Raw genomic sequence first — 22,566 nt, 5'->3', positions numbered from 1 at the left:
TCAAGTTGGTTCTAAGACTTTCCTTTTAAGGAAATGTCTTTAAAAAAAGCACCTGTGGGATGTCCCTGGTTGTCCCGTGGTTAAAATTTCTCCTTCCAAGGCAGAGGGTGTGGCTTCAAACCCTGGTTGGGGAGCCAAGATCCTATATACCTCATGGCCAAAATACTAAAACCGAAGCAGTATTGTAATCAGTAAAGACTTTGAAAGTGGTCCGTGTCCAAAACGGGCTTCTCACTGAGAAGAACCCACCTGCCAGAGCAGGAGACATAAGAGATGTGGGTTTGATCCCTGGGTCAGGAAGATCCCCTGGAAGAGGGCACGGCAACCCGCTCTGGTATTCTTGCCTGGAGAATCCCATGGATAGAGGAGCCTGGTGGGCTACAGTCCCTGGGGTTGCAAAGAGCTGGACATGACTTAGGGAGTAAACAGCATGTCAAAAAAAAAGAAAAGAGAATATTAAAAAAAAAAACAAAAACACCTGTCCCAGAAAAACACTGCTGTTTTCTTCTGTAGTTTTTTTCTCCTGCCTATAAAGTGTAGGATAAAATAATCAGTGGTAAAATAATCTGCCTGCCAGTGCAGGAGATTTAAGACACGCAGGTTCCGTCCCTGGGTTGGGAAGATCCCCTGGAGAAGGAAATGACATCCCGCTCCAGTATCCTTGCCTGGAGAATCCCATGGACAGAGAAGCCTGGTGGGCTACGGTCCACGGGGTCGCAAAGAGTCGGACACGGCTTAATGACTCAGCAACGTGAAGGATGTAAAGTGTTGGTCTTGGGGCTTTTTTTTTTTTTTCCAGTCCTCAAATCGCCTGTTGTTTCCTGGTGGCATGAGTAGTTCCTACCCTAGATCGTTTAGGGAAAAGGAGGTGAACGGGATCGAATAGATGTATCTGGATGATCGAGCAGACAGGCCCTACGGGGTGTCAGCTCACAGGCATCCAAAGCTGAGCTGGGCACCAGGGCCGGGGCGGGGCGGGGTGGGGGGCGGTTTCCACTGGCTCTAAACTCGCTGCCCCTGTGGTCTGCCCCCTTAGGCAAGTGGCACCTGGGCATCAGCTGCCACGACCCCGGCGACTTCTGTCACCACCCGACCAGCCACGGCTTCGACTACTTCCACGGGCTGCCCCTGACCAACATGCGGGACTGCAAGCTGGGCGAGGGCAGTGTGTTCACCGCGGCCTTCCGGCTGCTGGTGTTGCTGCCCATGCAGCTCATCGCCGTGGCCCTGCTGACCCTGGTCGTGCTCAAGTGGCTGGGGCTCTTCCGGGCGCCCCCCTGCGCTTTCCTTTTCCTCTTCCTTCTGGCCACCCTATTACTCGGCCTCCTGCTCGGCTTTCTGCACTACTTTCGGCCGCTCAACTGCTTCCTGATGCGGAACCGTGACATCACGCAGCAGCCCATGTCCTACGACAACCTCACGCAGAGGCTCACGGCGGACGCCGCCCACTTCTTACGTCGGTGGGTCACCTCTCCCGGCCCGACGGTGCCTGGGATGCGCGGACGGTGCCATTTCGGGGATCTGGGCAGAGGTGGGGGGAGTGGGGACCGGGGTGCTCGGCAAGCCACGTTTCCAAACTCCTGTGCTTGGGGGCATGTCTCCAAAGGATGCACGTGGAAATGAGATGGCATGCTTTGCAGAGCTGTGTGTTGGGAGCAAGAGGAAGAGACGCTGATGCTGGGCAAGATAGAAGGCGGGAGGAGAAGGGGATGACAGAAGATGAGATGGTCAGATGGCATCATCGACTCCATGGACATGAGTTTGAGTAAATTCCGGGGAGTTGGTGGTGGACAGGGAGGCCTGGCATGCTGCAGTCCATGGGGTCGCAAAGAGTCGGACGCAACTGAATTGAACTGATCTAAGCGGGGCTTGGGAATTGCAATGCTGTGGGCTCCCTCCTCCCAGAGTCACTTTGCCAGGTGCCCCCCATCCTGTGCAAATGAGTGTGTGTGTGTGCTCAGTTGTGTTCGACTCTTTGCAACGCCACAGACTGTAGCCCACCAGGCTCCTCTCTCCATGGGATTCTCCAGACAAGAATACTGGAGTGGATCGCCATTCCCGTCTCCAGGAGATCTTCCCGACCCAGGGGTCTAACCTGGGTCTCCTGCATTGGTGGGTGGATTCTTTACCATTGAGCCACCTGGGATGTGTTCCCAATGCTCCTGTGTGTGTGTGCTAAGTAACTTCAGGCAAGTTATTAACCGCTGGACCTCCAGGGAAGGCCCTCTGCGGGTTTCTCCTCTTGTTAGGCTGCTTGAAAAAGAAAGTGGAAGTGTTAGTTGCTCAGTTGTGTCCAACTCTTTGGGGGAAGATTCCCCTGGATGAGGGCATGGCCACCCACTCCAGTATTCCTGTCTGAAGAAGCCCATGGACAGAGGAGCCTGGCAGGCTACAGTCCACAGAGTCTCAAAGAGTTGGACACGACTGAGTAACTAACACACACGTCGAACTCTTTGCGACCCTCTTGCTACGTTTTTCTAGAAGGCAGCAAAAGCTTTTGAACTTTGGAAGACGTGCGCTTTACACCATCATCCGGTAAGAGGTCACACACAGATGTTTAGCTGAAACAAACCTTTCCCGAAAGGAATTACTTCTTCTCAGAGGGATTGCTTCTGATGCTTTCTACCTGATTCCGTTTTCATTTTCTCAAAAAATGATCTGGTCGTGACACTCAGTTGACATCGTGACTCAGCAAGGAGTGCCAGTCTGCATGGCAGACGAAGCTCTTATTACCTCCTGGGAAGGAGTTAACCTCACACTATTTAGTTACACTTAATAAGCGTAACCTTACACTAAGTATAACCGTACAGTTTTAAGTAGTAGTAGTTTAAGTATAACCTTACACTATTGAGGTTAACCTCCTGGGTTAACCTTACACTGTTTTATAAATAAGAGAAAGTCCATTCTGAAGTAGAGTGGTATTCTGTGGATGTCAGACCTACACATTTCAGCCAAAATACAGCAGACTTGTGCTCGAAAAACTTACTGAAACAGCGAAACCTTCTTATGTCCGTCTCCACTCCCCAGAATCTCTCCGAAACCTGCCGGGAGGAGATGAATGATACCCTGCTCCTTATAAAATGACAGGGTTCAGGAATGACACTCAACTTCCAGGGCAAGTCAGTCTGTTGCAGCTGGTGGTATTTTGACCCAGATGATTGAAACTCTATGATATGTGAATATTCATACGATTAGAAGGAATTCTAATGGATTCCTCAGCGTTTGATCTTGAGAGGGGAATCAAAAAACATTTGATTAGCCTGAGGGTATTCAACCTCAGACAGTTTATCTTTTTAAACTTTTAAGTTTTTATTTATTTTTAAATTGAAATAGCATTGATTCACAATGTTGTGTTAGTTTCAGGGGTACGGCAGAGTGATTCAGTTTTGTCTGTAACATATAGATAGATAATACTTTCCAGATTCTTTTCCCTTATCAGTCAGTCAGTCACTGCAGTCGCTCAGTCGTGTCCGACTCTGCAACCCCATGAATCCCAGCACGCCAGGCCTCCCTGTCCATCACCAACTCCCTAACCCTTCACTCAGACTCACGTGCATCGAGTCAGTGATGCCATCCACCCATCTCATCCTCTGTCTAGGTTTATTATGATTGGATATAATTCCCTGTGCTGTGGGCAGTGGGTCCTTGTTGATTATCTATTTCATATATAGTAGTGTGTGTATCTGTTAATCCCAAACTCCTAATTCTTTCCCCCTCCACTTTCCCCTTTGGTAACCAACCATACATTTGTTTTCTATGTCTGTCAGGCTACTTCTGTTCTGCAAATAAGTTCGCTTGCACTGGTTTTTTTTTAGATTTCACAAGTGATTTCATATGGTATTTGTCTTTCTCTGTCTAACTTAACTTCACTAAGTATGATCATCTCTAGCTCCATCCATTTTTCTACTAAAAGAAATGGCATTATTTCAGTCTTTCGTATTCTTTACCAATTCCTCTGTTGGTGAACATTTACCTCATTTCCATATCTTTGCTTTTTTAAATAGCACTGCTATAAATATTAAGGTGTATATATCTTTTCTAATGATGGGTTTGTCCAGAAAACCATGCCCAGGAGTGGGATTTCTGGATCATGTGATAGTTTTATTTTTAAATTTTTTTAAGGCATTTCCATCTTGTTCTCCATAGTGGCTGCACAAATTCACATTCCCACCAACAGTGTAGGAGGGTTGCCTTTCTCCACACCCTCTCCTGCATTTATTATTTGTAGACTTTTTGTTTGTCTAATTTTTTTGCCATGCTGCATGGCATGTGGGATGTAACTTTCCCGACCGGGGATTGAACCCACACCTCCTGCATTGGAAGCACAGAGTCTTAACCACTAGACCACCAGGGAAGTCCCTTTTTGTAGACTTTCTGATGCTGGCTGTTCTGACTGGCGTCAGCTAGTACCTCATTGCAGATTGAATTTGCATTTCTCTAATACTTGTCTGTCCAACCAGTTTATCTTGATTTTACTGAGGTTTCTGCAATTTTCTTTCAGAACTAGATGTTTAGGATATTCTAGCCTGGAGAATCCCAGGGACTGGGGAGCCTGGTGGGCTGCCGTCTATGGGGTCGCACAGAGTCGGACACGACTGAAGCGACTTAGCAGCAGCAGCAGCAATACCATAGTTGGTGGTCGTGGTTGCTGAGTTATTTTTAATGGGTTTGTCTTCAAAGGGATGATTCCAATGCATCAGGTTGGCCAAAAAGTTCATTTGGAGTTTTCTGTGACATCTTAGGCTTCCCTGATAGCTCAGTTGGTAAAGAATCCACCTGCAATGCAGGAGAGCCTGGTTCGATTCCTGGGTCAGGAAGATCCCCTGGAGAAGGGATAGGCTACCCACTCCAGTATTCTTGGGCTTCCTTCATGGCTCAGCTGGTTAAAGAATCTGCCTGCAACGCGGGAGACCTGGGTTCAATCCCTGGGTTGGGAAGATCCCCTGGAGGAGGGAAAGGCTACCCACTCCAGTATTCTGACCGGGAGAATCCCATGGACTGTAAAGTGACATCTTAAGGAAAAAACCCAAATGAACCTTTTGGGCAACCCAGTAAATGCCTGTTGCCCGTGTTGGAGCGATACTTAATGGTCAATATTAGTGAAAATGCTACCACCTATTTGCCACAGCGCCCTTCATAAGGAGCTTCTCACATGTGTTATCTGAAGACCGGAAGATTTAAAAAGCATCTAGATTAGCTGCTTTCTCCCGTGTTTTTTTAATTAATTTTTTCTCTCTGAGCTGTACTCATTAAAAACTTTTAAAGTTAATTTTGAAATATAGTTGATGTACAACCTTACACTAAATTTCAGGTATGCAACATGGTGATTTGCCATTTAAATACATTACGAAACGATGCCCATAATAAGTCTAGTAAAGATATTTGCCAATAAAAGTTATTATTGCATTAAAAAAGAAGCACCTAGGTAAAACCATTTTTTGGGTAACATAGTTCTCTCTGTTAGAGAAGATATCTGAGTTGCTGAATTGCTGTACTTAAGGATCTTGACAGAATCGCCTCAATATGGCACCAGAGAACCATAATGACTGGTGACACCGCCACATTTATAAAAAGTTTTTTCAAGGGTCTGAAGGCACATAAATGTGTTATCTCTTTGACCAGAATATCCTGACAAATGTAGGCAGCTCTTAACACCGTTATGGGGCTTCTTTGTTGGCTCAGTGGTAAAGAATCTGCCTGCCTATGTAGGAGACATGGGTTCAGTCCCTGGGTGGGGAAGATCCCCTGGAGAAGGAAATGGGAACCCACTCCAGTATTCTTGCCTGGAGAATCCTATGGGCAGAGGAGTGTGGTAGGCTGCAGTACCTGAGGTTGCAAAGGATAGGATATGACTTTGCAACTGAACAACACCACCTTCATGGGATGTAGATTCAGGACAGAAGTACTGAGGAGTACTGGAGTGGGTTAGCCGTTTCCTTCTCCGGGGGCTCTTCCTGACCCAGGGATCAAACTCAGTCAAACCTCCTAACTCTTTTGTCTCCTGCATTGGCAAGTGGATTCTCTACCACTGAGCTACCAGGGAAGCCCAAAACACACTATAATTAACTAGCAATCCTCGCTGCTCTGATAGGCAGGAATGACTTGTAGATTTCTTAGAGATCCTTAACTCTCCTTTTGTGCCCTGAAGAAGGGTCCTTCAGTCTTCTCCCTGGTCATGACTCTGTCCCACACTTTATAAAACAGATCCAGGTTGGGTGCCCACCTAGGGGCATGTTCAGGTTTTAACAGATACGGGTTAGTTACACGTCACTTACTATGCATATACACATATTCTTGGGCACATTTCATACCCATTACCTCTTTTTTTCTTTTGGCTGAACCAGGTCTTAGTTGAGGCATGTAGCATCTTCGATCTGTACTGGGGCATTTGGATCTTTAGTGGAGTCATGCAAACTCTTAGTTGCAGCGTGTAGGATATAGTTCTCTGCCAGGGATCAAACCCAGGCCCGCCGCATTGGAAATGCAGTGTTAGTCACTGCACCACCAGGGGAGTTGCCCCACCCTCACCTCTTACATGGTACAGAAGGACCCTGGGAGATGAGGGTTCAGGTGTCTTCTTGTGGAGGAATCTGGGGCTCAGAAGTTGCGAGCGATCTCCAAAGCCCCACAAGCACACAGTACATAGTGGATGAAAGCCCATCTCTAACTCTCTGAGGGCCCTCCCGAGTAGACTGTAACAAGCTTGATGCCTTCTCTGCTTCTGCACTGACTGCAGACTTTCCAACCAGGTCTGAGTGTGGATTATCTGGAAGAAGGTTAGGGAGTTCAACAGCCCTGCTCCAAATGTATGAGGGCAGGTTCCAGTCCTTCAAAGGGGAACACGCCTGGGAATTCTTAGATAAGCTCATGTCTATAGTCCAGTCCTTAGGGCTTCCCAGAGGGCGCTAATGGTAAAGAACCCGCCTGCCAGTGCAGGAGACGGAAGAGTTTGCAGGTTTGATCCCTGGGTTGGGAAGATCCCCTGGAGGAGGGCATGGCAACACACTCCAGTATTCTTGCCTGGAGAATCCCATGGACAGAGGAGCCCGGTGGGCTACAGTCCATGGGGTTGCAAAGAGTCGGACTGAAGCAACCTAGCACAGCATAGCACAGATATCTATATATGCTGCTGCTGCTGCTAAGTCGCTTCAGTCGTGTCCGACTCTGTGCGACCCCATAGACGGCAGCCCACCAGGCTCCCCGTCCCTGGGATTCTCCAGGCAAGCACTGGAGTGGGTTGCCATTTCCTTCTCCAATGCATGAAAGTCAAAAAATTAAGTGAAGTCGCTCAGTCGTGTCCCACTCCTAGCAACCCCATGGACTGCAGCCCACCAGGCCCCTCCGTTCCATGGGATTTTCCAGGCAAGAGTACTGGAGTGGGTTGCCATTGCCTTCTCCGATATCTATATATGGAAACACATAAATCATCTGTCAGAGAGACAAAAATCTCAGACATATAAATATCTCAGATATATGAAGGCGATGGCACCCCCACTCCAGTACTCTTGCCTGGAAAGTCCCATGGATGGAGGAGCCTGGTAGGCTGCAGTCCATGGCGTTGCAAAGAGTCGGACACGACTGAGCGACTTCACTCTCATTTTTCACTTTCATGCACTGGAGAAGGAAATGGCAACCCACTCCATTGTTCTTGCCTGGAGAATCCCAGGGATGGGGCGGCCTGTGGGCTGCCGTCTGTGGGGTCGCACAGAGTCGGACACAACTGAAGCGACTTAGCAGCAGCAGCAGAAATATCTATATATCGTCTCTTTGTATATATGTTTTATGAAACACAAGACATATCCAAAAATGAGCTTCAGTGAAAACGGTTAGTATATATTTTACTTCTTGCTATATACTTTAAAGATGTATATATATATATATATATATATATAATCAGAAGATACATACTAACCATTTTCATTGATTTTATATATATATCTTTAAAGTATATAATGAGAAGTAAAATGCATACTAACCATTTTCACTGAAGCTCATTTCCAGATATGTCTTGTGTTTCATAAAAGTGTCCTTTTAGGGTCTCCCAGAAAGCTCAGTTGTGTCCGACTCTGTGACCCCCTGGATTGCAGCCCACCATGCCCCTCTGTCCGTGGGTTTCTCCAGGCAAGAATACTGGAGTGGGTTACCATGCCCTCCTCCAGGGCATCTTCCTGACCCAGGGATCAAACCCAGGTCTCCTGCATTGCAGGCCGATTCTTTACCACTGTGCCACTGGGAAGCCCCATTAGTGATATCTTTCAGTCAGTGTAAAAATCTATATAGATAATTTTTTGGTTTTAAAAACTCAACACTTTTCCAGTGATCCAGTGGTTAAGACTTTGCCTTCCAAGCCAAGGGGTGTGGGGTTTGATCCCTGGTCAGGGAGGTCAGATCCCACATGCCTCGTGACCAAAAAAAAAAAAAAGAAACACAACATAAAACAGAAGCAATTTTGTAGCAAAGTCAATAAAGACTTTAAAAGTTATCCACATCAAAAAAAAATATTTTAAAAAATTAAAAGTGTATTCTAAAGTGTGTTTGAATGAAGAGCCTGGGGCAATGTGCCATAGAAGTCATGCTTTTAAGAGCTCGGGTTATGTCTCCACTGTCGTCCACTTCGGTGTCTGAACAGTGTGGCTGGAGGGATAGTGGCTTAGACTCTGACACAGTTGTGGAAAGCAGTCACACACACTGACGCACGGCAGGAACTTTGCACGCTCTCTCCAGGAGAGGGTTCTGACCGCCGCTCACGCTCCTTGTCTGTATCATCCTCTGATACATTCGGTCACAGCACTTTAAGCAGCTCAGACCAGCCAACTCTGAATGGTCTCTTCTGAACTCTGGTTGGCTGGATGGCAGGGCTTGGTCCATCCTGGCTTTATATTCTGAGTGCCTGGTGCCATGTGGGCAGAGTAGTTGTGAGAGGCTTCGGCGGATGAAATGAACACCCGGACGTGTCCATCTGCGAGTGCAGAGTGTTGGTCACCTGCACTTTGGCTGGCTGGATGTTGTTACCGCTGTCTGGTTTATGGTTGTGGTTCAGTTGCTCGGTTGTGTCTGACTCTTTGCAACCCCATGGGCTGCAGCACGCCAGGCTTCCCTGTCCTTCACCATCTCTTGGTTTATACCTTAGTCCGATTGCCAGCTTCCAAGGGCCTTCGGAAGCCATCCATAGACATCTATATTTGCATTCCAGTTATTCCCGATGCTGATGCAAATGGGAACTCTCAGGGAAAGCTCAGATTCTCAGAAGAAGAGGCTCTGCCTGGTGGCTCAGACGGTAAAGAAACTGCCTGCAATGAGGGAGACCCAGGTTCAATCCCCGGGTCAGGAATATCCCCTGGAGAAGGGAATGGCAACCCACTCCAGTATTCTTGCCTGGAGCATCCCAAGGACAGAGGAGCCTGATGGGTTACAGTCCTTGGGGTTGAAAGAGTCTGACATGACTTAGTGACTATCTCAACAAATTTCAACTGGATGACTTAGTGGGTAAGGAATCTGCCTGCAGTGCAGGAGACATGAGTTTGATCCCTGGGTTGGGAAGATCCCCTGGAGGAGGAAATGGCAACCTGCTCCATCATTCTTGCCTGGAGAATCCCATGGACAGAGGAGCCTGGTGGGCTATAGTCCATGAGGTTGCAAAGAGTCGGACGTGATTGACTCTTTCTTTCTCAGAAGAGGAATGTACTATGCAAGACCTTCTTGACAGGCAGGAGAAGAATTACACTGTAGCTGTCTTCCTGCCTGGATCTCACTCCCAGGGGAGGACAGGATGTAAATCTTTGTGATTCTGAGATTGGCATGATCATGGGTTGCTGGCAAGGTGCAGAGAGCCGCCTTCTGTATTTGTAACAAATAGAGAGAAGGCGTGTAGCAGCCGAAAAGTTCTCTCTCTTCACACAGCCTGCAAGGCTGGACAGCAGTAAATTTTCAAAAGAGTTGTTTACTGAAGTGCTTTAGCTAATAAAAAAAAAATGGAGTGAAGCTGTTATGGGGAGATCTCCCTCCTGCCGGCTTGCTCAAGTGCTCCTTTAGTTTTCAAGGTCGTAAAGAGGAAGAGAGATGGGACTGTAAGGGTCTTTTCCTGCCATCTCTCTGGAAGGACAGCTGAGCCTAGGTTCCTAAGAGAAAGTGCAGGTTGGTCAGTCGTGTCTGACTCTTTGTAGCCCCATGGACTCTACAGTCCATGGAATTCTCCAGGCCAGAGTACTGGAGTGGGTGATTTAGTCGCTCAGTGGTATCCGACTCTTGCAACCCAATGGACTGTAGCCTGCCAGGCTTCACTGTCCATGGGATTCTCCAGGCAAGAATACTGGAGGGGGTTGCTGTTTCCCTTGTCCAGGGGATCTTCTTTCCTCCAAAAGAGCAAGCTGTCCGTCACACCCAAGGATGTGAGCAGGGCAGAATGACCAATCTGTCCAGCCTACATTCCCAGGGCTCCGCTGATGACATCTCTATTCCCAGGGCGGAAATCGTCACGGTTTGATTTTATTTTTGCAAGCTAAATATTTCTCTTTTTCTTCTTTTTTTAACCAACGGGGGAAATCCTCACAGTTTGATTTTATTTCTGCAAGTTGCATATTCCCTTTCTTTTTTTTTTTAACCAATTGGGGAAATCCTCACAGTTTGATATTTTTGCAAGATGGATATTTCTCTTCTTTTTTTTTTTTTAACCAAGGGAATAAGTGTTTTCACTCTCAGAATTAAACAGCAACAACAACGGCATCCAACATGCTTATTTTGCCCTTGGCTTTTTCTTTTTTTTTAGGAATGCCAAGACCCCTTTCCTGCTTGTCCTGTCTTTCCTGCACATGCACACGGCTCTCTTCTCTTCGAAGGACTTTGCCGGCAAAAGTCAACACGGCTCCTACGGGGATGCCGCTGAGGAGATGGATTGGAGCGTCGGTACGTATCCCTGTATCTTCGGTCTGTGGGCTTCCCAGGTGGCTCTGTGGTTAAGAATCTGCCTGCCAATGCAAGAGGCGCAGGTTTGATCGCTGGGTGGGGAAGATCCCCTGGAGAAGGGAACGGCAACCCGCTCCAGAGTTCTTGCCTAGAGAATCGCACGGACAGAGAAGCCTGGCGGGCTACAGTCCATGGAGTCACAAAGAGTCAGGCATGACTTAGTGACTAAGCAACAACAGTGTTCAGTCTGAACTTCAGAAGTGGCTGTGACTTTTCCTGCCTCCTAGCTTATTTCTTCTGAGTTTCTGCCTGTGTGTCTGACACCATCAGAGTCAGCACGTGCTTGTTTTTTTTGTGTGTGTGTTTGTTTTTGTTTGTGTTCCAAGGAAAAGTCACCAGACAAACGCTGAGCGTGGTGGGTAAAAGTGAAAGGGTTAGTCGCTCAGTCGTGTCTGACTCTTTGTGACCCCGTGGACTGTAGCCCGCCAGGCTCCTCTGCCCATGGGATTCCCCAGGCAAGAATACTGGAGTGGGTTGCCATTTCCTCCTACAGGCGATCTTCCCAACTCAGGGATCAAACGACAGGTAAGCAGCATATAAGAAGCATCGGAACCGCAGGTGCGGTTGAGGTTACTGATGGGAGTCTGGGTCTGTGGGCTGCTGATCAAAGAGATGAATGAAGGAAAGAGAGTCAAGCCTTTATTCTTTCCTCCCGTTATGCTCTCTTTATGTATTTATTTTAATTTTTGGCTGCTCTGGGTTCTCACTGCTGTGCGTGGGCTTTCTCTAGTTGGGGTGAATGAGGGCTACTCCCTAACTGAGGGTCTCGGGATTCTCATTGGGGTGCCTTCAGTAACCTTGGGGTCAGCAGCTGCTGCATGCCCGCTTCATTGCCCCGTGGCAGGCGGCATCTTAATTCTCGGCCAGGGATTGAACCCGAGTCCCCTGCACAGGAAGGTGGATTCTTAATCCCTGGACCGCCAGGGGATTCCCACCACTGACTGTTTTAGCAGCTGAATCTGAGCAGCCCCTTGTCTCTAGCGCAGTTGGGTACAGGGCAGGTTTGGGAGACAGAAGACTCGCGTGGCGGGTACAGCTGGGGACAGTCTCGCTGCAGTAACCTTGAGGTCTTCTTCCTTTGTGCATCCTGTTAACGCCCACTGTCTCCTTCTCCTCCAGCTTCTGTGCTTCTTGCTGCGTCTGCGAGGATGGCAGGGGTTCCCTTGCTCTCTGCGTCCCTCCTCCCTAAGCGGGTTACCCTATTTGCTGAGAGACGTGGCATGTTTTTTGGAGGAACCCAAAGACTTGTTAGTGAATTTTTTTCCTTTCTAGAAGATATTTTTTTAATGTGTATTTCACTTGGCGGCGGCGGGTCTCACTTGTGACAATTGCGATCTCAGTTCTACCATCTGGGATTTTTTTCTGTGTGTCATCTGGGATTTTTTTTTGTTGTTGGAATGCGTGGATTTTCTAGTTGTGGATGTGGGGACTCAGTAGTTGCGGTGGGCGGCCTCAGATGCTCCTCGGCGTGTGGGATCTTAATTCCCCAAGCGGGGACTGAGACCTGCGCGTCCCCTGCATCGGAAGGCACATTCTCTACCACGGCACCACCAGGGAAGTCCCTGAGGTGTTACTTTGTAAGCTGTGCATTGCACATCGACGTGAAATCATGGTGACTGCGCTTTCTCTTGGGACTTTCCTGATGGCTCAGCGGGGAAGCATCTGCCTGCAGTGCAGGGAGACATGGGAGACATGTGTTTGATCCCCCTGGAGTGGGAAGATCTCCTGAAGGGGGAAATGGCAACCCACCCAGTATTCTTGCCTGGGAAATCCCACGGGCAGAGGAGCCTGGCGGGCTGCAGTCCAAAGGCTTGCAGAATTGGAGACAACCAGGGACACAAGTGAGTGTGCACACCTGCGCTTTCTCTTACACGGCTTCTCAGCCTCAGGGTTTTTTTCTGCAGAGTGCAGGGGAAGCCAGAGTGTGTGGGTAAAACAGAGGGATTGAAAAATCTGAACTTCCCATTCACTTCCTGTGTGCTCCAGCGATGTCTCTGGTGCTAAGGTCGTTGGCTCCTTCCGCACAAAATTGGACAAAAGTGAGTCAACGGCACTGTCAACAGGTTGCTCAAGATTTTTGTCATGTTTCCTTTTTTTTTTTTTCCCCTTTTGCCCCTTCTCTCGTACTTCCTTTCCTTGCGGTTCCCCGAATTCAGCATTTTTCTCAGCAAGGTGTTTAGGAGATCCTTGAACGTGGCCATAGAGTTTTCTTTGTCGGTTTGTGTTAAGAGCACATTGAACGTGACGAGGGTCACCGACCGTGGCAATGATAAGAACAACTTTTGTTTCATTTCGTTTAAACCTTGGGAGGAGCATCGTCTTTTGGACAAGGTGACTGCGGCCCTGTTCTAGCTGCTAGCTGTTTCCCTAACTATCTGCGTGAACTCGACAGATGTCTTAAATCTCTGTGACTGATGAGTTCAGGTGAAGCAACCTCTGAGTTTCCTTCTAACCTTCTCTGTAATGCCACACAAGTCAGTCAAATGATGAACACGTACTATAGGAAAAACAAAGGTGGCCAGAACATTCAAGCTAATGAGATCGGTAAGAGGGATTCATTATACTCAGGGCTTTGGCATACAGCTCGTACAAGCCCGCCGTCTTTCATTTCTGCTTCTTAAAATGTTGCGTGTAAATTAGCTTACATTTTCCACACCTTAGTAGTGTAAATCAATAGAATAGTCCTCCACAGTGTGAATCAGTAGAACATTTTATCTCTTTAATGAGGGTTGTATATTAATGTAACCAGTTTTGTATCCAGCTCTCTGACGTGTCTTGGCTGGCAAGCAGGCTTTTGCCAGTATCATCACACGTATTGATTACATTTTATTTAATTAGATCAGCACAGCTTCCTACCCTCACTGATTAAAAACAAATCTAACTTCCAATGTGTTTCTGCTACTCACCCCTCGTGAGTAAAACGGAGCATTTTTTGGAATCTTTGTGATCTCAGTAGACCCCGGCATCATATTAATAGGTGGTTGTGTTTTTCCTTTTTTTTGCCCAAAATAAAATTCTCCCCTTAAGCCATTACATTCATGGCGTAGGATGTTTCTGTTGTTTTACAAACTCAATACCTCTGAGCATTTTGAAGAAGATGGCTTCTTTCCAGGAAGACCCTTTCTGTGTCACCGAGAAGGGGACTCTGGGTAAAAGTGTAATAAAATGACACGGAGGTATCAGCTCAAAAGAAATACCTCAAGCACCATGGGAGACTGAGCTAGAATCCGTCAGGCAGACAGGCCGTAGCTCTGTCTTTTAGACTCTAAAATGCTCTAAAGTTTAGGGCGTCTTCTTTCTAAATGTTTGGAAACAGCATAACTGTACAGCACAGCTTTCCCCACTGCGGGTTTCTCCATACCCATAAAAGCATATTCATGAAAGATCCTTTCTTATTTAACTGTCCGCCGTGGCCAATCTCACCCCGAGTTGTGGAGCTTGGACGGCTTGATTCGCAGCTGTGTGCTCACTGTTGCTTGTATTCTTGTTATGACTGAGAAAGGACGGACCGCAGAGATATGGTGTAAGTCTACGCCACGGGTTGGTGTTGCTGTATAGTTGCTAAGTCTTTGTCGGACTCTTTGTGACCCCATGGACTGTAGCCCCGCCAGGCTCCTCTGCCCATGGGGTTCTCCAGGCAAGAATCCTGGAGTGGACTGCCATGCCCTCCTCCAGCGGATCTTCCTGACCCAGAGATGGAACCCACATCTCTTACAGCAGGTGGATCCTGTACCGCTAAGTCCCCGGGGAAGCCCACATGTGAGACGGCTGGCAGTAAAAGTCCACAGGGGTGGCCGAAATCCTGAAACTCTAACACTGCCGTGCAGTTTGAGAGGTGGGCAGTGTTGTACTGATCACACTCACTGCCTGCAAAAGGCGTGCCCTGCACCTGGTCTTGCCTTCACATATGTCCCCTCCTTTTGTGATGTCAACGGTCAGGGTGGTGTTCCCTTTCCATCAGAATAGTGTGCAGTCCACAGCAAGTCACAGGGAAAGGGTCCTCACCTTTAATACATGCCATTGTGTGCCGAATATATAAGACCTTGGCTTAAGGGAATGTAGGGGTTTCTAAGGGAGTTAAGGTCTGTACAGTCTTAAGCTGTGGTTTTTCCAATAGTCATGTACGGATGTGAGATTTGGACCATAAAGAAGGCTGAGCATGGAAGAATCGATGCTTTTGAAATGTGGTGAAGACTCTTGAGGGTCCCTTGGACTTCAAGGAGATCCAACCAGTCCATCCTAAAGGAAATCAGTCCTGAATATTCATTGGAAGGACTGATGCTGAAGCTGAAACTCTAATACTTTGGCCACCTGATGTGAAGAGCTGACTCACCTGAAAAGACCCTGATGCTGGGAAAGATTGAAGGTGGGAGGAGAAGGGGATGACAGAGGATGAAATGGTTGGATGGCATCACCGACTCAATAGACATGAGTTTGGGTGGATTCCGGGAGTTGGTGATGGACAGGGAGGCCTGGTATGGTGCAGTCCATGGGGCTGCAAAGAGCTAGACATGACTGAGCCACTGAGAAACAGCAGCAAGGGAGTTAAGATTCCTCCAAGTGATTTCGAAATAATGCAGAGGAAGGAGGAATGAATGAATGTCTGGAAGGAGGCGCAGATGAGTTTGGAGAGCTTTTACAAAGGGACGAGTCCCCATATGTGGCCAGTGGCCTGCCTCAGTGTTTCAGCAGGACACGCTCTTTCTGAGGAAGCCTTTGGGCCGTTGTGGTCTGATTTTCAACCTCAATGAATTCCCCAGCAGCAAAGTCTTGGGGGAGGAACAAGTGGATAAAATGTTGCTGAGATGGGTGAAAGAGGGTAACTCTATTATTTTTTTTTTTAATTTTTAATTTAATTTTGTACTGAAATGTAGTTGATATACAGTATCAGTTACAAGTGTACCAGGTAATCATCATTCACAGTTTGAAAGCTTATATTCCACTTATAGTTATTATAAACTATTTCATACATTCCCCATGATGTATGATATACATCTTTATAACTTACTTTGTGCATGATAGTTTATACTGAAAGAAGGCATCTTTTTTTTGAAAGTTATGGTGTTGATTCGAGGGCTTCCCAGGTGGCGCTACTGGTAAAGAACCCGCCTGACAATGCAGGAGACGTAAGAGACACGGATTGGATCCCTGGGTTGGGAAGGTACCCTGGAGAAGGGCATGGAAACCCACTCCAGTACTCTTGCATACAGAATCACATGGACAGGGGAGCCCGGCGGGCTACAGTCCATGGGGTCGCAAAGAGTTGGACACGACTGAAGTGACTTAGCATGCACGCACAGGTTGATTTCTAAAGAGGTCAGTTTTCTTTCATTTTTTAAAAAATTAAACAACCAAAAAAAAAATCTATTATTTATCAAGTGGGGTCAGAGCATTTCACAAGCCCCATCCTCCTGTAGTAAGGAACTACAGCGGATGCTGAATTTTTCACGAGTTCTCCTCTGCTAATCATACCTCTAAGATTAGCTTACAAAATGTATTTTAAAGATTCAGCAAACACTGTTCCGACTCTCGAGCCATCAATGACACGGTCATTAAAACTCAACTCAAGCAACAAATTGGACCTCATTTTCTCACTGGCGGTTTCCTTTATTGAAAAATTCCCTTTTGGAATTTTCGAAAGACTTTTAAGTGCTCTGGGGGGAAGAGAGAGAGGTACGTGTTTACACTTGTCCTTTTGCGATGTTTCTCTTCCAGGGTATCCTTAGTAACACAGCTTTTAAACGCCTGAGTTTGTAAAAATTTGCTTTTAATTCAATAAGTTCCCTGGGATTCTAAATACCCAAAGTGGAAACTGATTTTTTTTTTTTAAGAAAATGCACCAATTGATTCCAAAGTATCCAATCTTGGATATATGCTCGGGATGGCAGCTTAGCTCTACGACAGATAGAACATGACCTCTGGTGCAATTGCCGAAATCTCTGGTTACCCAGATAATCAAGAAACGGAGGCTGCAGAAAGCATCCTCGCGGGCACTTTTGACAGGGTCTAGCATTACAGAAACCTCTGCCCTAATGAGCAGGCTTTTTATTCAAGCAGATCTAGACAGGAGAGAGATGGACCTGTTTTCCATTACAGACCACTGTTTACTCGAATTGCGAGATAACATAATGAGGTTTCAGAATTTTAAGAAAACATTTAGGAAGCGATGACAACCTGTGCCCTGTAACAAAATGAGTAATACAGACCCACCTACGTCCAATTTTCTTTCCACGGCTGTCAAATATATCGAATAAAAAGACGGGATTAAAGAAAGATCACCTGCCCCGTTTCCAAACACAGAGACTAAGCTTCAGGACGTGTGCCAAAAGAAACTTAAGAAAATGTGCCGTTAGGACATTTGGGAGAGCTTATTGCAAGATTTCGAAATGCAAGGCTTCTGAAAAATAATAAATGGGATATTGTTACTGGAGGATACCTGTATTTATTTTAATTTTATTGAGGTGGAAGGAAATGGCAGCCCACTCCAGTGTACTTGCCTGGGGAATCCCATGGACAGAGGAACCTGGCAGGCTACATACAGTCTATGAAGTTGCAAGAGTAGGACACAGCTTAGTCACTAAACCACCACGTAGTGGATTTACAATGTTGTGTTAATTTCTGCTATAAAGCAAAGTGACTCAGTTGTACATGCGCACCCAGACACACATACCCACACGCATATATGTGCCCGCTCAGATAGACAAGGACAGGGAAGCCTGGCGTGATGCAGTCCATGGGGTAGAAAAGAGTCGGACACGACTGAGTTACTGAACAACAACCATTTCTGATCACACCTCACGGCAGAGGAGCCCCTGACTTTATACTCTTCAGTTAGCATGGAAAAGAGAGGTGAGGTCTTCAAGTAGCTTACTCCCATAAACAAACCCCTTCTCCATCCAAAATGGATCTTGTCCATCAGGTACCCCAGATATGAGTGAAGCAGAAAACTCAAACGAAATAAAACTCTGTTGTTTTTGGAGTTTGTCGAGTACTTGCTGCACTTTACACAAAATTCCATTCATTAATGTCACTAACATCAGACCCACCCGTCGACTCTAAGGAGACGTTTGCCGATTTTATCGGTTACTTCAATTTTAAAACGAACGGTCAGTGGCATTCAACTGCACGCTCTTCTGGAGTCGGCCGTGACTGACTGTGATTTGGGCAGCACATTCACGTTTCCAGTTCATGCAAAACCGTTAGAGAAGGAACACTGCTGTCATAATATTTTTTTTTTCCCCACTCGGAAGTAAGACAATAGCCAGAAGAGAGCGAAAATGACAGCATTACGGCATTTTACGCCTTTTAAATTTGATCATTTGAAAGCAGAATTGCCCGTCACCGACCTCTGTCGACACCCTGTTGCCAGCCTGCCAAATCTCATCGGTAACAACCACCTTATTTATGCATTTATGCATCTGATTTTCAGCAAGTAAATAAGCCGTGCGCTCGGAAGAGAGAAAGCTACAAGAAATAAGCGTCTCTGACGATCTCGGAATCTTCGAGCGCTGACTTTGAGAAAAGTCATTTTGCCTCGTCTCAACAACGTGGCCTTTGGGTTTTGCTTGGTGTTGCTTTGTAATTAAGGCAGGGGCCGGGTGCGGGGGGTGAGGGGGGGAGGCGGTGGGTAGAGAGGAGAGTTCCAGAAAGGGCATTGCTGTCAACTTTGGAATAGAGGGAGTGCCTCTGGGTGCCAATAGAGTAGATGCTTCTGCTCTTTGATGCCTCACCCCACACGGGAATGCTTGTGTGCAAAAAAAAAAAAAAAACAACAGTTCTTGCACTCAGGAGTGAGGCTGCGTCAGGCATCGCTGATCAAGGAGGGGGTGGTCCCTTCGATTGGGTTGAAGGAAAGGGAACCTGTGAGCAGGGCCGTATACACGCAGTTGTGACCAACAGAGGTGTTGTGGGTGGTGGTGATTCCAGGGTAGAATGCACACTCACCTGTGTGTGTGTGTGTGCCTGAGCGTGCACGCACAGAACTACAAATCATGCGTTTGGGGAGGAAAGTCTCTTTAGAGGGGACTGACTCTCTGAGACATTTTCTTTGCTCCCAAGCAGTAGAAGAATGGGCCAAGCTGGGTCATCTGGGAACCTATTTCCATAAAGTCCTTCTCCGTACATTTTATTTGTCTCTTTTCTGATTTATTTTTTTATTGAAGTGTGGTTGATTTACAGTGTTGGGTTATTTTTGCTATACAGCAAATTGATGCAGTGATAGTTGCGTATGTATATTCTTTTTCGTGTCTTTTCCCATTATGGTTTGTCACAGGATACTGAGTACAATCCCCTATGTTGTACACTAGGGCCTTCTTGTTTATCCGTCTTATATAAAATAGTTGGCCTCTGCCAACCCCAGACTCCCAGTCCATTCCTCCCCCGACCCTCCTCCCCCTTGGCAACCAGAAGTCTGTTCTCTCTTTCAGTGAACCTGTTGCTGTGTCCTAGATACGTTCATTTGTGTCCTTTTTTGTAGACTTCATGTAGAAGTGATATCATATGATATTTGTCTTTGTCTGACCTCACATATAAGTGATATCATATGATATTTGTCATTCTCTGTCTGACTTAGTGTGAGAATCTCTAGGGCCATCCATGTTGCTGCAAATGGCATTGTTTCAGTCTTTTTTTGTTTTTTTATGGCCGAGTGACATCCTGCTGTGTATATACGCAGCACCTCTTCTTTGTCCGCTCAGCTGTCGATGGACATTGGGTAGCTTCCATGTCCCAGCTACTGGTAAAGAACCTGCCTGCCAATGCGAGAGACACGGGAGACGTGGGTTTGATTCCTGGGTCGGGAAGATCCCCTGGAGGAGGGTGTGACAACCCACTCCAGTATTCTTGCCTGGAGAATCCTATGGACAGAGGAGCCCTGGGCGGGGCTACAGTCCGTAGGGTCGCACAGAGTGGACATGACTGAAGTGACTTAGCACACATGTCCTAGCTATTGTAAACACTGCTTCTTGCCTAGAAAATTCCAGGGACAGAGGAGCCTGGCGGGCTACAGTCCATGGGGTCACAAAGAGTCAGACACGACGGAGCCACTGAACAAGCAAACAGAAATGACCACTGGGGAGTATGTATCTTTTCGGATTGTGGTTTTCTCTGGATATATCCCCCCAGGAGTGGGATTGCTGGGTCAAGCAGTAGCTGTCCTTTAAGTTCTTTAAGGAACAACCATATTGTTCTCCATAGTGACTGTACCAATTTACACTCCCACCAGCAGGGCAGCGGCGTTCTCTGCTCCACACTGTCTCCAGCATTTATTATTTGTGGACTTCTTGATGGTGGTCATTCCGATCAGGATGAGGTGATACGTCGTTAAGAGTTTTGATCTGTGCTTCTCTAATAATTGGTGATGCTGAGCATCTTTTCATGTGCCTCTTGGCCATCTGTATCAATGGCATTCATTTTCAGTGCTTTGCTCTTGCAAATGAATCTTTGTCTGCCAAAGTGCAATTTTTCTCTGTTAATCTATTCTTGATTTTATATGTCTGTGAGGTATGCACGTCTGGAAAGCTTCATATAAATTAGGATATTAGAAAATCAAAAGATAGGGTAGCAAAATGTGTCTGCTTACATTTATGTATATACATATATATGTATGTGTGTGTGTATGTATATATATCACATATTAGTTCAGTTCAGTTGCTTAGTCATGTCCGACTCTTTGCAACCCCACACCAGGCCTCCCTGTCCATCACCAACTCCCGGAATCCACCCAAACTCATGTCCATCGAGTTGGTGATGTCATCCAACCATCTCACCCTCTGTTGTCCCCTTCTCCTCCTGCCGTCAATCTTTCCCAGCATCAGGGTCTTTTCAAATGAGTCAGCTCTTCCCATCAGCTGGCCAAAGTATTGGAGTTTCGGCTTCAGCATCATTCCTTCCAAAGAAATCCCAGGGCTGATCGCCTTCAGAATGGACTGGTTGGATCTCCTTGCAGTCCGAGGGACTCTCAAGAGTCTTCTCCAGCACCACAGTTCAAAAGCATCCAATGAAGCGACTTAGCATGCATGCAAGCAAGCACATATACATATTACATAATATATATATATCTAAAACATAAGTTTTATATACAAAATTTATATATGTTTTCAAGTTATCTTTGCTTCCTGTGTGAGTTTCCAGTATTTGTGACAAAATAGTAATCTTCTGCAGAAAGATTCCGTTTTTGCAGCCTCAGATTAGACATGCAGACAGTGAAGAGTCAGGCAGTTAGGATGGGAAGAGAGCCCTGGGACAGGAGCAGTTGAAGTCTGTTAATCCAGACTTTTGGCCATAAGGTGTAGTTAGAAATTCACTATGTAGAGTTTTGATTTTCATTCTCCAAATTAATTTATCCTATAAATCGTTAACCTCTGGGTTTCATAAACTCTGTAATTGTATTACCATTTTTTTTTCAAAGCCCAAAGCTTAATTTTTATGTTCTTGAGCCCAGGATGGATATTATTTTACCTTGAGTTTACATCTCAAATTAAAATGAGTATGTTTTCACACTCTTCCACAAAATCATTTCCCTAAAGAAGATAACACCATAAATTATTGAGGAATCAAGCTGCCCAATTGAGTCAAACAGGATTAATAAAATTTCTGGCTCCAGAACCACAACAGCTATCACAACAAGAATAGTAAATGTTTATTGACTCACAATAGCTAAAATCTAAAATTGGTATATGCTAGTCACTTGCAATGGCAGCCCACTCCAGTACTCTTGCCTGGCAAATCCCATGGACGGAGGAGCCTGGTAGGCTGTAGTCCATGGGGTCGCTGAGAGTCAGACACAACTGAGTGACTTCACTTTCACTTTTCACTTTCATGTATTGGAGAAGGAAAGGGCAACCCACTCCAGTGTTCTTGCCTGGAGAATCCAAGGGACGGGGGAGCCTGGTGGGCTGCCGTCTATGGGGTCGAACAGAGTCGGACACGACTGAAGCGACTTAGCAGCAGCAGCAGCAGTCAGTTATCTAACGTCTCACATGGATAGTTTAGTGGTGGCCTCACAATGGTGTAAGAGATTTTTATCATCCTTGTGGGTGAGGAAGTGAAGTTTGGAGAGGCTCATGACTCGTGTAAGACTGCCCAGGTGCCACTAGGCTACACTGCTTCTCTGTAGCCAGAAAAGGTTTCTAGTTTGTTGAATTAATTGAGAAAGTAGACGTGTCTCCTCTCCAGCTGCGGCTTATCTATAAGACAAGACTCTTTGGACCAATGGCCTCCAACAATTTCCCTCCAGCTCCTGTATCCTAGGAGTTCATCCATCTCTGCATTCTTGACTTTGTCTCACACCCTCTAGAGATGTAGTCTTTGCAGTATCCAGGACATGGAGGTGACCTCAATGTCCATGGACAGATGAATGGATAAAAAAGTTGTGGTACGTATAGAGAGTGGAATATTACTCAGGCGTGAAAAGGAAAGGATTTGAGTCCATTGTAGGGCTGTGGATGGACCTAGAGTCTGTCGTACAGAGTGAAAGAAGTCAGCAAGAGAAGAGCAAATGGTGTATGTTAACTGACACACACGTGTGTGGAATTTAGGAAAATGATACTGATGAGCCTCTTTCCAGGGCAGGAACAGAGACAAGAGTTGAAGGAAACAGATTTG

General features: G+C 46.4%; 1 protein-coding gene across 2 annotated transcripts in view; it reads left to right on the top strand.

Annotated features, from left to right (window-relative positions):
- Positions 1 to 22,566, top strand: part of STS (steroid sulfatase) — a 166,448-nt gene that overhangs the window by 86,861 nt on the left and 57,021 nt on the right. For both annotated transcript variants that reach the window (XM_061408208.1, XM_061408209.1), the window contains exons 6-7: positions 1,037 to 1,460; positions 10,766 to 10,902. In XM_061408208.1, the coding sequence (XP_061264192.1) occupies positions 1,037 to 1,460; positions 10,766 to 10,902 (561 nt within the window). The remainder of the gene's footprint in view (positions 1 to 1,036; positions 1,461 to 10,765; positions 10,903 to 22,566) is intronic.

Source organism: Bos javanicus, chromosome X (genome assembly GCF_032452875.1).
Source record: "Bos javanicus breed banteng chromosome X, ARS-OSU_banteng_1.0, whole genome shotgun sequence".
Taxonomy (NCBI): Eukaryota; Metazoa; Chordata; class Mammalia; order Artiodactyla; family Bovidae; genus Bos; species Bos javanicus.
The sequence above is the reverse complement of the archived record's forward strand: the minus strand, read 5'-3'. Positions and strand labels throughout refer to the sequence as shown.